The sequence below is a fragment of the Lepidochelys kempii genome, chromosome 8 (genome assembly GCF_965140265.1).
Source record: "Lepidochelys kempii isolate rLepKem1 chromosome 8, rLepKem1.hap2, whole genome shotgun sequence".
NCBI classification, from domain to species: domain Eukaryota; kingdom Metazoa; phylum Chordata; order Testudines; family Cheloniidae; genus Lepidochelys; species Lepidochelys kempii.
This window is the reverse complement of record NC_133263.1, coordinates 6,503,070-6,518,903: the sequence shown is the minus strand read 5'-3', so window position 1 is coordinate 6,518,903 and position 15,834 is coordinate 6,503,070. Positions and strand designations below refer to the sequence as shown.

The 15,834-nt window shown below is 51.5% G+C and overlaps 1 protein-coding gene across 3 annotated transcripts in view; it reads right to left on the bottom strand.

Moving 5' to 3' along the window:
• Nucleotides 1-5,394: 5,394 nt before the first annotated feature.
• The window catches only part of ANXA6 (annexin A6), a 37,862-nt gene continuing 27,422 nt past the window's right edge, over nucleotides 5,395-15,834 (bottom strand). For 2 of the 3 annotated variants that reach the window (XM_073355308.1, XM_073355309.1), the window contains exons 19-26: nucleotides 14,876-14,955; nucleotides 13,690-13,743; nucleotides 10,329-10,346; nucleotides 8,383-8,476; nucleotides 7,777-7,872; nucleotides 6,797-6,855; nucleotides 6,348-6,470; nucleotides 5,395-5,779 (exon numbers count right to left, since the gene is read on the bottom strand). In XM_073355308.1, the coding sequence (XP_073211409.1) occupies nucleotides 5,720-5,779; nucleotides 6,348-6,470; nucleotides 6,797-6,855; nucleotides 7,777-7,872; nucleotides 8,383-8,476; nucleotides 10,329-10,346; nucleotides 13,690-13,743; nucleotides 14,876-14,955 (584 nt within the window). In that variant the 3' untranslated portion in view covers nucleotides 5,395-5,719. The remainder of the gene's footprint in view (nucleotides 5,780-6,347; nucleotides 6,471-6,796; nucleotides 6,856-7,776; nucleotides 7,873-8,382; nucleotides 8,477-10,328; nucleotides 10,347-13,689; nucleotides 13,744-14,875; nucleotides 14,956-15,834) is intronic. The other variant, XM_073355310.1, reaches the window with a different exon arrangement.

Sequence of the window (15,834 nt, the reverse complement as noted above, 5' to 3'; positions counted from 1 at the left end):
AGCCATGTATGCAAATTTTTTGAATGTGGTGAGAGAGTTCTTCACTTTTTCAACTGTTGAGTCTTTCACTGTTGTACCACGTGCGTCTAGCCAGTCAGTTGAGTTTCTTGCAGAAAGACAGTGAGCATTTGCTGGTCTTGTTCAGAACCAGTGTTCAACTTCAGGATGAACAAGTGACCATGCACTTAACATTGGCCTCCAGTTTGTAGTGTGCGGTATCTCTTGCCTAAATAGAAAGTAGGATGCCACAGCCATGTTTGTTCGCATGAACTGTGTTGTGTAACAGCCTCATTAACACTCACTGGTGTTGTCCTTGGTCAGTGGAGACTGAGTTCAGAGGTGCTTTCACGTGAGTTCACCTCCCAGGTGGGGGGCAAGAAGGCACCTTGCTCGCTCCTCCAGCTGCTCACTGTTCGCTCTGGCCACTGTTGTTCGTTGTGCCACCGTTCACTCCATCGCTCTGTCGCCAATGGTCCTGCGCCGTCACCTTCTGCTGCCACCTGCCACTGTGACCTCTGAGAGTTGGTCTCTTGAGGTCCCACCCAGCTCTCAGTGATTTCAGCTGAGCTCTCAGTGGGGGAACCTCGCTGCTAGAGAAGACTGGGCCGTCTCTTCCACAGAAACACTGTCCCACAGCAGGTCTGAGCACTTAGACCTGATTCTCAGTGATCTCAGCTGTAGTGGTCACTGAACACAACAAAAGACTCTCTGTGGAGCCTAATCAGCTCTGTCTTTAAACAGTGGAGAGGGGCAGGTCAAACAGTACTTGTGACTCAGGCAGACCATCAAGTAAAACACCTGTCCTCACCCTCTCTCGATGCCCTCAATCGGCACAGGCTAAGTACAGTTCTACTGCCCTTTACTCAGACAATAAGAACATTTCTCCCCCCACCCCGAATTCAAGTGATTTGTAACCCAACCCCAGCCAAAATCTGTCACTTGGGCAACACAGCTCTATTTGCTGGATACCTAGGTAGATTAGGTGTGAATGTAAATACAATCTGGTCCTGAAGCCTTTCCCCCCAGCCCCCAGCTCATCACTAGCTGGCAGGGAGAGCTCATTTAGACTTTGCTTACAAATCATAATTTGAAATTATTAGGTTGGCCAACATCACCAAAATGAATGCACTGATGTGGTCATAAAAACAACAGCTGTATAAGGAAGCTAGTCTATGTTCATACTTTTCAAATCTCTTATACTTTTTCAGATACACGTATTTTATCATACACTGTATATGCTTTTAAAGTGTGTATTAATGTTTCAATTTCAATTCAAATTTCCAAACAATCACTAAATTGGCAACACTGCATGTAACTAGTTCACAAAACTGGGGAAGGGGGGGTGAAGTAAACACCCCCATGGGTAGGGGGGTGTAGGGAAATCCCTGCATGGCCCTTTTCATGTACTTACTGGAGGCAGGGAGAGAAGCTATTTGGGGTGTGACAGGTGAGAGACGAAATACCACCTAGGACCGATGACGCTTTCCTGGTTACAGGTGTCCATTGAATTACCAGAGGTAATTACCAGAGGTCGCCATTTGCCTTCAGAATCACATACTCTAGTCAGGTGAGGTCCTGAGAAAGGTTTCAAGGCTGGGAAAGTTCAACCCATGGCATCTGAGCTTAGAACAGGCTCAGCTCCAATGCATGATGTGGGAGAGAGAGGTGTACTGGAGGGATAGTCCCGGCTCTCCTCTGGAGACCAGGACTAAAATCCTAGATGGGTGAAGATGGCCTGGATTCAAGGCTTCTCACCTTCAAATATCTCCATTTGTAAAGGTCACACACACTCCCCCGCCCGCAGACTTGGCCATGAGCCTCACAGGACCAGGATAGCAGGGGCTGCTAGACAGGGACCTAGAACAAGAGTAGCAAGAAGTGCTGCCAGAGGGGGATCAAGATGCATTTAAACCCTGCGCAGGGGAACCACTATGCTTGGCTCAGGCTGCTTCAATTAACCAAATGCCATCCTGCTTGCTCTTGCGAGCACCTTGCAGCAGAGCCTATTCCTTCCCTGAGGCCTTGCATAGCATCAAGAAGTCTGTCAGAAGTTAAATAAGATCACTTCTCCCCCGCACCACCCAATTTCCTGCACCGCAGAAAGTGCCAGTAGTTTACACGGTGACTGAGTTATCTTTTTGGTACACAAGAAGTCTTAAACCTTGGAGCCCAGAGGTTGTTACTCCCTCATTTCCTCGTCATTCGTTTCAAGTGGGTGCTACTGCACTTTTGGTTTCGGTTACACTTCTCACTGCAGAAATAGCTGCACTCTTCCCCACTCATCCATGATGATGAACAAGGACAATTTCAGGGGGGCTGCCTGGGAAGTAGAGAAGAAGGTGGAGTTGGATTATTTCCCAAAGCACTGGAGGGGAGGGATGAAGAGGGAAAATACTCCAAATGCAGAATGAATCCTGTAGGACTGTGCTTGAGTTCCCCAAACCACTACAGCACTCCTATTGTTCGGGGGAGGAGGGCAGGGATGGGGACCCCACCTCCGACATACTCCAGGCCACCAGGAATTGCTCCCTCCTGGCTTGGGATGCTTTTAGGGGCTGCTGAGCTTCTCACAGTGATGGGACATTGATTTCATGGTCTAGGTCTGCACTGAGGATCTTTGGAAATTCTGCCACCAGCGAGTGCTGGGTACTAACCAGCACTAACAACAGCAGGAGCAGACATGGAGCTCGGGGTGTTACGGTTAGTGTAGATGGTGGTTACAGTGATGATGGCTTGTTTCTGCTGGAGCTATAGCTAATGGAGCTTCGTTACCACAGCAGTAAGGGCCAGATAAGGACCTAGATCAATAGATGGATGCCCTGGGGCTAAACCATCAGTGGCAGGGGTAATGTCAGAGAATCGGTGTTGCAAAGGGAGCCCCTTTGAGGAGGATTTCTCCCTCCTATCACTGAGTGACTTTGGTGCCCTCATCCACTCAACAGGGAGCAGCCAGGACTTAACTTCATAGCCACGCCCTCCCAGGGAAATTCCTCACACATGAAAACAAAGACACTGGTCTCAGTGTGTCAGGTTCAGCTGGAATTTCTGGCAGGTGGCGGAGAGTGAGTTTAGGGCAATCTCCTCCGAGCACAGGGCCAAAACAAACAGACTTCCCAGACCTTTGGGGATCATCTCTCTATGCTTGGCTTGCCAGTGAATGGAAGCAGCTGGTCTCTAGTTGTGCAGTTTGGGGTGGCCCCCAGCATATGCAGACAAACAGGCCCCACCCTCAGGAGTCAGAGTTACACAAGGATGCTGTGCCCAAAAGGGCAGTGGTAGCTCACCATCACATTTGCCAGCAGTTGCGTGTTGCTGTCAATCTTCCTGTTTCCAAGCGAACAGAGACACTTGACGTGCTGCTCTGGATTCCTCTTCCGACAGAGGTGTCATATCTAATGACACACCTTCCGACAGAGGTGTCACATCTCCACCAAGTCAATGGAATTACTTCGAATTCACCCCCCGGTGATTCAAAGCAGTAACTGCCTCACAGCTTCCACGGATAGATGCCTACTTAGAACATTCTCGATGAGCAGCGCGGAGGAGCGAGTGGGTCAGAGCAACCACTAGACCTGCTCCGTTCTTGAGTCTAACCTGCTCATGCCCACAGGGCTGACAGGCCCAGCACTGAATTGAACTTCATACAATAGTTTTAGCCCCTTTTAAAACATCCTCCTGCAAAATGCTCTCAGCTCTTCCCAACAGATGGCAGCAACATGGGTTAAATGCCAGCTGCTACGTTACGTGGCCCACCCTCAAGCCAGCTGTGTTTTGGGGATTATGAGCTTGCATTGCAATGTTGTCCCTCCGCTTGGGTTGCCTGTTTGTTGTACATGGGGTGGCAGGGTATGGTAAGGTACGAGGAGAGTGGGTTAAAAAATTTTTGATGGAACAGTTTTCCTTTGGAAAATGCCCTTTTGTAGAGCCCTGCAAATCCACGGGTATCCGCTTTATATCCGTGGACCATTTTTGTGGATAGCCACTCGGATGCGGATACAAATTTTGCATCTGCACAGGGCTCTGATGGTAAGAACTGGGCAGGCAGCTGTGAGGAACTGTGGTGCGGACCCTCCACCTGCCCACGGTGTGGGGATGGGGGCGAGGGGGCTGAGAGCAGCCCCCAGCCGTGTCCCTGCCCCCCAGGCTCCCAACCCGGCCAAGGGCAGGTGGAGGGTCAGCGACTCCTCGCTGGCTCCCCCCAGCTGCCTGCATAGCAAGCCCTGCCCCGGCTCTGGCGGAGGGGGAAGCAGAGGGGGGACGGTGCCTCGGAGCCTCAGCCCAGCCACGGTAAGCAAAGCCCTGCAAATCTGAGGATCCACAGACAATTTTTGTGGATTGTGGCCCAGATGTGGATACACATTTTTGTATCCGTGCAGGGCTTTACCCTTATGTCCAAATTGTAATGTTTTGCGGGAACATGTCGATTGCAAAGAATTTTTGGTGGCACTATCTAAACAAATCATTTTGACGTTCTTGTTTTGATAATTTCAAAACATAGGTTCCACGTTATCATTTCATTTTGATGTTGATGTTTTAATTATTATATTTATAATAACAGTTGGAAGTTCCAAAAAAAATTTCAATTTGGAAACATCAATTTGGCAAAAAAGTTTTGACATTTCAATGGTTTTTTCCCCCCGATTCAGAATGGAAACAATTTCCAAAATGTTGGAATTTCCTGCAGAATGGATATTCGAATTTCCAACCAGCAACACTTCCTAGGATCTGAGGGCAATTTTAAAATAGGTAATTGTTGGGTGCATATTACAGGTTTGGCACATGTGCTTTGAATGCCCCATTAGCAGCTTGTAAAGCGCATCAAACCATGAATGGGATCAGAGGTGAGGGCAGGAAGGTCAGATTTTTACTTCAGCTTCATTGTACCAATAGCCACACAAATATCTAATATCCAGAATTGTAACCACAGTCCATTCCGTAAAGGTACAGAGATCCAGTCCAGATTTTTCACAGAGGAAAAGGGAAGCTTACGCAGGCTATTGCCAGGGAATGAACAATGGGTTTAATTAACCAACCTCTTCCCAGTTCAGACAGATCCTGGACTGGATTTCTGTTTCCATTTGGAGCGGACTCTGGGTCACACAGCACTTGGAGAACTCCTGACAGCTCTGTATTTTGGAATTAAATCATGAAGTCCCTGGATGGTTTTTGCATGTACCGTTCCCGCTATTTCCCCTGGGTATTCCGTTCCACACGCCACCAGAAAGAAAAAAGACAGATTTCCCACAGAAAATACCCATGGGAGTGAAGGTAGCAGAGCATGCAGCAGCCAACTTGATCAGATGACAGAACTAGGTGGCACTCAGCCTTACACAAGATTCTGAGAAGATGGGCTTTCTCTCACATGAAGGTCTTGCAACAAGCGAACTGGAGTCGTTCCATGGTCAGCAACATTAAGGTTTTATTTCTGTGGTTTAAAATGTTTCTTATATCACAGTAACTTCCTGGGTTAGTGACACATTTGGACACGAGTCATCTTGCACCAATTCAGACAATAATTCCCCCCCACCCCTTGACCACCTGGGTGGTCTGCACTGCTTGCAATGTTACACTCTTCTGCGGTACGTTTTTCGAGGTGAATCTTCTTCCAAGTGGAACTGAACGTCCTCTGAAGCCCCCTAAAAGCTACAGTGACATCTAGGCTGTGTGAACGTGATGGCTCAGACACAGGGACAGGCTTTCACAGGGCTCCCGGGGCAGCTTAGTCGTCCCCTCCACAAATGGCCAGCAGAGCTTTGCAGTAATCGCCAGAGGTGTCCTTCTGCAATAAGGAAACAAACGCCAGAGAGAAATGAAAAGCCAGAATCCATCTGGGATCTCTGCCTCTGCAAATCAGTCTCACCCTCCGGGAGGGAGGAGAATCTTGTATCAACCCGATAAGGGGAGTGCAATCTGGCCCTTGAAGCATTTTGAACTCCAGCAGAAGGCAGTGATCAATACTGCTGGGGCCCAGACATTATGGGGACAAGCCTCTTAGAAGTACCTTAGAAATTTTCACTCACAATGTTCACTGCCTGCCTGGTACATTTAAAGCGTGAATGGACAAAGTGCCGGTTACCATCCAGCAGGGCACAAACCTGGATCCCCTGGCAGATGGACTAGCTGGCTCCCCGAAACAGTGGGGGGCCAGACTTTCTAAAGCACCCAGCAGTCACCATGGTGACACTAATGGCCAGCGATTCAGAAGAGCCAGGACATTCCCCTGCAGTCAACTTTAAGGGCAAAGGCCCAGCTAAGAGGCATATCTTTAAAGCCTGGCCCACTCCTGGTCAATGATAGGGACAGCGCCCAGTGGGAATGTGACAGGGAAGTTCCCGCCTCCGCCTCACCTCAATCATGTGGTGGAGTGACTTCTCATGCATCTCCTTGAACACACGCCGGATGTTCAGCAGATCGATCTCGCTCCTGGACACCATGATCCTGGTGAGGGTTCTCTCATCGGTGCCAATGCCCTGGCAACGTGGGGAGAAAGTACAATAAGCAAAACGGGCAGGGCGGGAGCACGGTGGGGTCCCCTCCCTCCGTTCCTCTAGCTGATAAATTAGACGAGTTTCCCAAATCTTCGTGCCCAGGGAAGCATGGTAGCAGCGACACTGTCGTCGGACATAATGCGGGGCAGAGGCATTGCACCTGGAGCAGCCAGGCGGATGCTTCACCTGAACCCACGGAACGGAAAATACCAGCCACTGCTAGAGGGTCGCCCTGGCTCCAGCCAGGCTGCAAAGTGCAAAGAGGGCCCAGTTGCCACGGGAACCCCAAACGGAGAGTTTATGTTCACCTTCATGGAGTCGTAGAGCTTGTCGGCAAAGAAAGCTGGCTTGTCCTTGACGCTCCGCACTGCAAGCAGAGAGAGACAGTCTGGAAACCGTGCCGAGGACCAAGTAACCAGTCCTGCCCCACACCCCCAGCAATAGCAGTAAGTCTCCAGGATACCCCAGTGGGGGCTGGCATGGGGGAATCAGTCCCCACAGTATAGCCCCTCTAACAGCTTTTGCCTTGGGGGCGCTGTTTGCTCTCTGCTTGGGTATTTCAGAGGGAGCAACCATCCTCCCTGTATGTTAGCGGGGCTGGGATAGGAACGCAGGGGGAAAACTTGATCCCAATGAAATCAATGGCAAAACTCCCATTGACTTCAGTGGGGTCAGAATTTCACCCTAGATCCCAACTTCACAGTTTAAGCCACTCTCTAAGATCTCTCCCCGCCCAAATCCAGGCAGGCAATTAGCAGGCTCTGAATTATCCAGCTGCCTCATCTCCACTGAATGGAGAAGACGGACCAGAACCAATCCCCGATTTTCTTTTGTTTGCCCCTATTATGATTTTGATTATGGCTTTCATACAGAAAACAAGAGAGAATAAAAGACAGCTTTCCTGATACCATGACAATATTTAAATAATACAATCCCTTCCTAACAATGGGCCCTGCCCAGTTCCCACTGTGGTCACTTGCAAAACTCTCCTTGACTTCATCAACACAGGACTGGAGACTATAGTACAGCACCATGAACTCACTATGGCCCCGATCCAGCCGAACACTCAGGGAGAAAAGAGGCGCCCCAGAGCCAGCCCTAGAGAGGTGTGTTACATGGGACTGCAGGTCTTAAAGTGGATTGTGATTTGCGTAACCTAGTAAAGGAACCCCCTGCATGGGCAATGGCAGAGAGCCCCACAGGGCCATGCACCATCCCATAGTGGGCCAGTGTACACAGTAGAATCCTGGCCCCCCCTTACCCACTGAGCACACAGCGGGAAACTGACCTATGGCCACGAAGGCATCCCTCACGTCTCCAGACATGTGCTTCCGGATGGTGTGTGCCACGTCATGGTTGGTCATTTTAATGAACTCTTGAAACACTAGGGACCGAAGGAGAAGAGAGCAAGTCACAAGCCAGAGCATACAAAGTCCCAGCCCCCCAGTCCTGAGGCTGCTCTAAGTTCTGCTGCAGGCCAAACCAGCCTCAAGTTGACCCCAAGATTGGGGTGCAGGGGAGCAGGGCACAAAGCCACCTAAGCCCCTCCTTTGCATCCTGCCCCAAGCCACATGCCCCTAGGACCTGAAGATCAAGCCCTCTGGTCTGTGTTAGGAAAGGCTAAGTAGGTGCCAGAAGGAACGGTTACAAAACAGCACATGGGTATTTCCTAAGGCAGGCGCAGTTGGCAACCAGGACCCAGAGATGCAGGGTCTGCCACTCTTTCCCTCGGGTGAAAGGAAAATTTCCACCCTCTTATCAGGGGCTGCATCACTATGGGCGAGGCCATCGAAAGCTCACTCTTCCAGGAAGCCGCAATGTGGTCACCACAGGTCAGATCGAAGAATTCACGACTAGTCATGGGGCCAGATGCTGGGGATTAATGTGCTCCTACCTCTGCGGAGATGGGGGTAACTCCGGGTGCACAAAATGCTCAAGAAACGGGTTTCCAGGGATGTGGAGTCGCCGCTGGAAACATCGGATAGTTTCTGCAAAACCAAGCAAGAGTGAAGGAGGAGAGGAGACAGGGCAGCGAGCAGGAGGTGGCATGCTGTACACCCTTTCTTCCTGAGAGAATTGGTGGAAAAATTTATGTCCAAAAAGCTTTTCAGAAGGAAAACAGCTTCTTTGACAAAACTTGGGATTTTCACACAATAAAGTCCATTTCTCTGGAAAATAGTTGGGTTTTCACTGAAAAACAGGAAAACCCAGACACAGAAATATTGTGGTTTTCCACAATCTGAAAATCTGAAAAATTGCAACACAAAGGATTCCCCCCTGTTGTTTTTGTTGAAAATGTTTGACAGGGAAAGTTAATTATTTCCCAACCAACTTGGCTCCCTTGGTTTGATTCTGGTCCAGGGGGCTGAACTTGACGTCCTGAGGTCCCTTCCAGACCCACATTTCTGTGATCTTATGTTTTACTCAGGCCTTGCCCACACACAAACACTGTAGCGAACGATACCCCATGTAGCTAAAGAGATACACCTCTGTGTGTGTGTGTTGGTGCAAAGGTGCTTTATTCCCATAGGGAACGGGAATAGCCTATACTGAAGTGAAGCCCCTTTATCTCACCAGGACTGTGCCCACCCTCGGGATTGCACCGATTTCACTATTTCAGTAGAAAGTCACACTGCAAATACCAATAGTTAACCCGCTCTAAAACCGTGCAGGCCTGCAAGTCTCAAGTCATCAGTGAGCAGCGGTCACTCCTGAGCAGTGCTGTGGTCCTGACTGGGCTGTACACAGTCAGAACAGCCCCACTGGCGTGACCTCGCACGCATGTTGGGTGCGCCATTTTGAGAGCCAAATGGCCTCCTCTGTGCGGCAAAAATGCTGGCGCCACTTCCCCCGTGCTCCTGAGACCCGCTCCCTCGGCGGGGTCTGAGCCTAAGCTACTGCAATCCGGGGAAGTTTTGCCCTTGACTTCAAAGGGAACAGGACTGGCTCCCAGCTGTTCCACGTCTAGGCTGGAAAGGATCCGATCTCCCTTCTCCTCCCCCTAGTGCAGGACCTTCCCACTTAGTGTGGACCCTGTGTAAGCAGCTTCCATTCAAGCTCCCAAGTGCACCTTGAGGCCTGGCCAGGCTCTAAGGTGGTGGTCCCAGAGCACATCCCATGGGGCCCCGTTGGGCACGGAGAGGCTTGTCGGTCTGTCTGGAGTCTGCAGACGCCTCTGTAGATTGCTGGGAGGGCAGATATAAAGCTTGGGCCAGTGTAAATCAGGAGTAACCCCATGGCAGTCAATGGGGCTACGTGGTGTACAACTAAACTGGGCCCGGGGGCATCATTTCAGAAGAGTTCGGGAGGGGAGGGGAAAGTTTGTGTGAATAAACCAAGGTGTGGGGGGAACTGCCCCTGTTCCCCACAGCAAATGTCTCCCCTGCTTGGGCCCACAGTGCTGCTCCCTCTGAAGTGACTTGGGACTGCCCCGGGACTCTGCCATTACTCACATTTCCCAGACACCCATCATCAGTCTTGTCACTTGGGTTCCCCTGGGACTTTCTGGGAGGGGGTGTGTGTGAGAAATTGAGGAGTTGGACCACTGCCTAGGCTGCTCCCCCAGGACAATGCGTACATGGGCTCAGGCCTGGAGCCTGCACTCCTGCAAAATTCCCCAGCTGGCGTCGAGGGAGAGCTCTGACAAAGACAAGAGTCAGGATTTGGTCCATGGGAACGAGATGGAGAGCTCCCTGCACAGAGAACCCCTAGGAGGAGCCTGCAGCTGTGCAGCGGGCAGGCTTTCACTGCCCCCTACCCCTCCGGCACTGCAAACAAACTAGGTAGGATCCTGTTAATCATGCAGATGGGGGGTCAAAGAATAAAAGGGCAGGCACTCACCAGGCTCTCAGCAACCACCTGGCAGAGAGAAAGAGAGAGGGGAGGGGAAGAGGAAGGCAACAGGGTCAGAGATGTGCAGCACACCCCCTTTCCTGGGGGAGGCACCGATCATTCCCCCCTACTGAAAGAGAAGGAGGCAAGGGTGGCAGAAGAGGACTCGTGTTTGCCTGGGGAGGCACCCACCGTTCTGGCCACTGAGCGGCTTGGCCATTCCCTTTGCTTCCCTGGCTGCTGAAAATGCCAGTGGTCACCAGGGCAGGCAATCAGGCTGTTCACAAGTGCATTAGGTAAAATATAGAAAACTCCATTGCCCCTCCTCTGCTAACAACCCCTTAAAGAGAGGGCCCTCGTGTGGGGCAGAGGAGAATGGCGCGCACAGTGGAAATCCCGTTGGGAGTGGTGATCTCCCAGCAGGGTGATGGAGCATAAAAACATAAGAACGGCCCTACTGGGTCAGACCAAAGGTCCATCTAGCCCAGTATCCTGTCTTCTGACAGTGGCCAGTGCCAGGTGCCCCAGAGGGAATGAACAGAACAGGGAATCATCAAGTGATTCATCCCCTGTCGCCCATTCCCAGCTTCTGGCAAACAGAGGCTAGGGACACCATCCTTGCCCATCATTATTATTCAGAGAGCACCAACAAAGCACCCCGAGTTTTGCAAACACACTGGAAGACAAGGCCCCTGCTCTGAAGAGCTTGCAGGCTAAGACAATGTCTGGGCTGCAGTCCCAGGGGGTGATTACAGCTTTAATCTCACTGGCTCGGCTTCAGCAGCAGTGAAGGCGGTGGTGCGCGCTTCAGCACAGGCTGCCCAACCCAGGGTAATTACAGGGCTAAGCGTGAGGCTGCTGCCACTTCACTGCTCTGGTACCTGAGCTGGCTGGATTAAAGCTAGTTCAGGTATGTCTACGTGAGCTGCAATCACACCCCGTGACTGCAGTGTGGACATACCCGGAGAGGGGGAGGAATGAGGACGTGACAGGCCACCTGTGCACATGCCAGAGAGGAGCTGGGTGATGCAAGGCCAAGCCACAGGAACTGGGAGGAGGTCAGGGGGTTTGCTTGGTGCAGTGAGAGGGAGAAGATGTTCCACACACACCGTGGCCCACAAAAATACATGGCGATGCTTGTTCTCTTCTGCCAGCCTTGAAAACCTACTCTGCCCTCTCTGAGCCCACGTGGGCGGGGAGGGCATTGGTCTTGCTATCTGACGAAATGGGAGATTATTCCCGTGCATTCCTCCAGGGCTGAGCCATGGGGAGTAGTTTGGCTGGAATGGCCTGAATGGGGGCCTGGGATTTGGAGTTCATCTGCTCAGCATAGGTCATTTTAGCCACCGATCGCTGCCTCTCTCTTTCTCCGGGACAATCAGCAGCAGGTCCGAGTGAAGCACCGCACAGGACAGGCATGCAGTTGTGATGTTAGCCCCCACTCTGCTGGTAGCAATGCTAACAACGTCCTCCAGGAGAACAGCGCCAGCCATGCTAATGAAAGGCACATGTCACCATGCTTCAAGCACAGAGAGCAGCACATGGCGGGGCCACAGAGCTAGGGTGACCAGACAGCAAGTGTGAAAAATCGGAACAGGGGGTGGGGGGTAATAGGCGCCTATATAGGACAAAGCCCCAAATATCGGGACTCTCTCTATAAAATCGGGTCGCCCTACACGGAGCAGCCGTGTCCACAGGCATTGCAGCAGCAGACTCTTCACGCAGCCCTTGGAAGCCACCTCAGATAGTTCAGGCCAGTGAGATTCTTAAACAGGCTTTGGCGCTCCAGCTGGTGCAGTGCAGGGGGTGGGGGAGAAGGGAGATGATTCTTGTCACGGGGAGTTGAAGTGTGTGCTCTGTGGAGGGCAGAGCTGTGCCAAGGGGTCTCCACGCTTGACCCCCACCAGGCTAACCGTGACTGGGTCCAGGTGACGAACCAACAGGGCACTCGTGCCATGCTCACTGGGGACCAGGGACCTTTGAAGCAAGCCCGGGCTGGTTTAGGTGCTGAAAATCATGAATTCAGCAGTTCCTGGTTGATTCAGATTAGGAACCAGGTGCAGCCCAGCCGCTTCAGCTGCCTTCCACTCTGAGATTTGGAGTCACTGCCAGCAGAACGCAAGGGATCGGTAACTCCCACAGATCAAACCACAGCAGCCACTGGTGCCAGCCTGTGCAAAGCGAAAGCGCTGAGCTTCTCCCCGTGGGACAGCCTTCCTAAGCTAACTGCAGCAGTGGTGCCCGCAGGGGGATCTGACTTTTATTTGTGTGGCCCGGAAAAATGGTGGCTATTTTGCCAACTAGCTTCTGAACAGCCAAGTGGTGGTGGTGGAGGTAAGGAGATGTTTCCTTTGATAAGAACATTTACAATCCAGGGTGCCAGACTGGGAACTTCTCAGGAGAGGGGCCTTGTCTTCTGTCATGGTTTGTAGCCGTCACGTATGTTTACAGAGCTCTGGCCACAGCAACGGCTCCAGGATATTAGAACTAGGGCTTGCAGAAATCGAGGGTGGCAGTTTTACCCAAACATACAGTTTTGTCCCAGAAACGGTTTTGCTTCACTGGGCATTTTTCTTGTGGGTTTACGCATGGGAACATCTGAGTCATGAAGGCCAGTCTTTTCAAACACGGGGGCCTGACGTTGGACACCTGAAGCTGTGGCTTGATTTTCAGAGGTGCTAAGCTCTCACAGCTCCCATTGGAGCACCTCAGAAGACCAGGCTCCTTGTTTAGGTGCCGGATGTTAGGCTCCCAGTTTGAACATTTTGGCTTTGTTGGCTTTCCAAGTGCAGCGGCTGGTGTCGTTCAAGGCAGGCGGAAGGAGCAAAGCGAAGGCAGGAGACAAACAGGGAAAGAGCCAGCAATTGCACTAACCAGCGTGGAGCTGCTGTGGAACCCAGGAAGGAAATCCTTCAGGAATGGTCTGAACAGTCTATCTGAGTCAATGCCACAGGGACCTCTGGGCAGACTGGCACACGTTACAGCTCTTCATTCAGGGCCTTGGACACCAACCAGCTCACTAACTCTACCTCTTATTAACTAATAAAATGATTGATTTAAATTCTAAAAGGAAGCCCCGCCCCCACAACTCCTCCCAGTTCTCCTAGCAGTACGATGTGATTTCTGCAAGCCCCAGCTAGACAATTCTCATGGAAAATTTCATTGAGATTTTTCCTTTAGGTTAGGAAAAGAAGAGCTACTAAGCAACGCAAACTCTTTGAAGGCCCTTCACCTCAGCGCTGGGTGCAGGGAACCTAACAGAAACAGAGCATTCTCAGATCCAAGGAGCAAAGGAGAGGTTGATAAATAACACCCACTCCCACACCCACGTCTGTGAGCATGTGTGCATGCCTGCCGGTGCAGTTCTCACCTTGGCATCTTCATGAGCTCGTGTGAGGTCTTCTCCTCCTTCGTCACGGTTGCCCTGTGTTTAAACATGACAGTGATGGAGAAAGGATCTTGGAAGAAATGTCTGCCCAGAGTAGGAAGGGTCCTTGTCTCGGCTGCCCACCCAAACAATATTGGACGGCTGAGGCTACTAGCAGTGGCAGAGAGAGTCTTTCACGTGGTTGGTGGCAAAAGCCTTGGCTTGCTGACAACTGTCTGGTGACCTCTGCCTGGTTCCTAATGCACGCGAGTCTACATCCCAAAGGCCACGCACTTAGCACTAATGGGCACCCTGGGGCCTGTACTCCCTTTTCACCACTGCCAGGAGTCTCTCCAGAAGACACCTGACACACATGGATGGGGCTGGGAAGCCAGCGCTGCTGCTGCCTGTTCCGTATTGAATTAGAGGACCAGAGTCCACGGTACCATCTGCGTGGCAATGTCCCTTTAAGTCACCGGGCTCGCCAGATCTTCCCTGTTCTCTGCAGTGACAGTATATTTATCAGGAGTTTAACTGGGGCACAAAGACTCCAGGACCATCCACAGTCAGATCTCCGGTCCCACCCCAGCATGTGGGCACAGAGGACGTTTCCTCCAACACTCCTTGACCAGCTGGGATAGAGCATCACCAAGTCCTGTTTGCTAAGGACAGGCTGCCTGAGAGCCCTGAGCATTTCCTGTCCAGCACTCAGTTACCATCTCAGAAATAGAGACAAGATGGGGCCAGATCCGCAGCTGGGGTCAATCACCACAGCATCATGGACCTAGAGCAGGAGGTTGGCTTTAGTAGAGCTACACCAATTGACACCAGCTGAGGATCTGGCCCAGGGACTCTAGAGACATTTTTGTCTGGATTTATAGCTCCGTTCCCCACTCTAAAAAACGTGCCCTAGAGCGTGACCATTTGGCATGTTGCTTTCCTATAAGCCACAGGAGCTAGAAGTGAAAGATTTGAATGGGTACAGCCAACCAAAGGGCATACACCAAGGCATCCTGGTGTATTCCTCAGTTCTGCAAGCTGTCTTAGATTCTACCTGAAGAAACACAACCACATCCCTGTTAACTGTTGGGGAGAAGGGGGGCTATGAGGAAACTGGAGTTTTGCGAGGGGTTAGATTGGAAAACGAGAGTCCCATAAACAAAGCACACTGGACAAAAAGTGACCCTACCAGAGCCAGGGAGACAAGAATCCTCTTGAAGTGTCCTGATGTGTCAGAGCTCAGCGCATCCTCCAGAGATTTGTGATATGCTGAGGAGGAAGGAGTGCAAAAACAAACACAATATAAATGTGCATTCCACCTCAAAGAATCAGTCCCCGCCTTCCGCTTACGCATCCGTTTTTGCTCAGGCAGCTAATCATGCTTGCCACACGGGCCCCGGGGCTGGAACAGGGCAGGTGAGAGCAGTCCTTTGCACCTACGGCCTGTGTATCCAGCTGCCTTATTTGCACACATAAAATGGACGCACAATAGCTTTTCCAGGCACAGTTTTGGACACGGAACAGTGGGTGCTCGGAATTGGAGGCTGGCTGAAAAGCCTTCACCTGGATCCCACATGGAAAAGGACAAGCCCTTTGTTCCACAGATTCCATAACGAAAGGGCCAGATGGAGGAAGAGTGGGCGAGGAGAGGCAAGGGTAGGACATGAGTCATGTAACTGGGTCATGGCGAGGCTCCAGGACGGGCATGTACTGCTAGTTACTACGGATGGAGCTGCCTGGTCCAGGGCAGCGGGTGTTTGGGAGAGAAGGGGAGGGGCTTGGAATTGGATCCTGGGCTCTCCTGTTTTCTCATGACAGACGCTCAGGGAGAAGCGATGGTGATGGGCACTAAGACAAGAGCCTGGGTAGGCAGGCATGGATCCCGTTTGCCGAGGATGGAGGTGCAGGAAATCCAGGACTTGTGCCAAGCACCTCATACATTTCTATTGCTCCTGAATGGAGGCAAGGGCCATGTGGGAGATGCTGGCCATGCCTAGAAGGCTTCAGGCCTTCATACAGCTGTGTGAGGAACCCAAGCCTGGAGCAGCAGTGGTTCATAGACCACTTACCCCGGCAGAGCTGTGCTGGGGGGAGCTTGGGCAGCATCGGTCTTGAGTCCCTCACTTTCAATAACGCTGAAATGTAGCC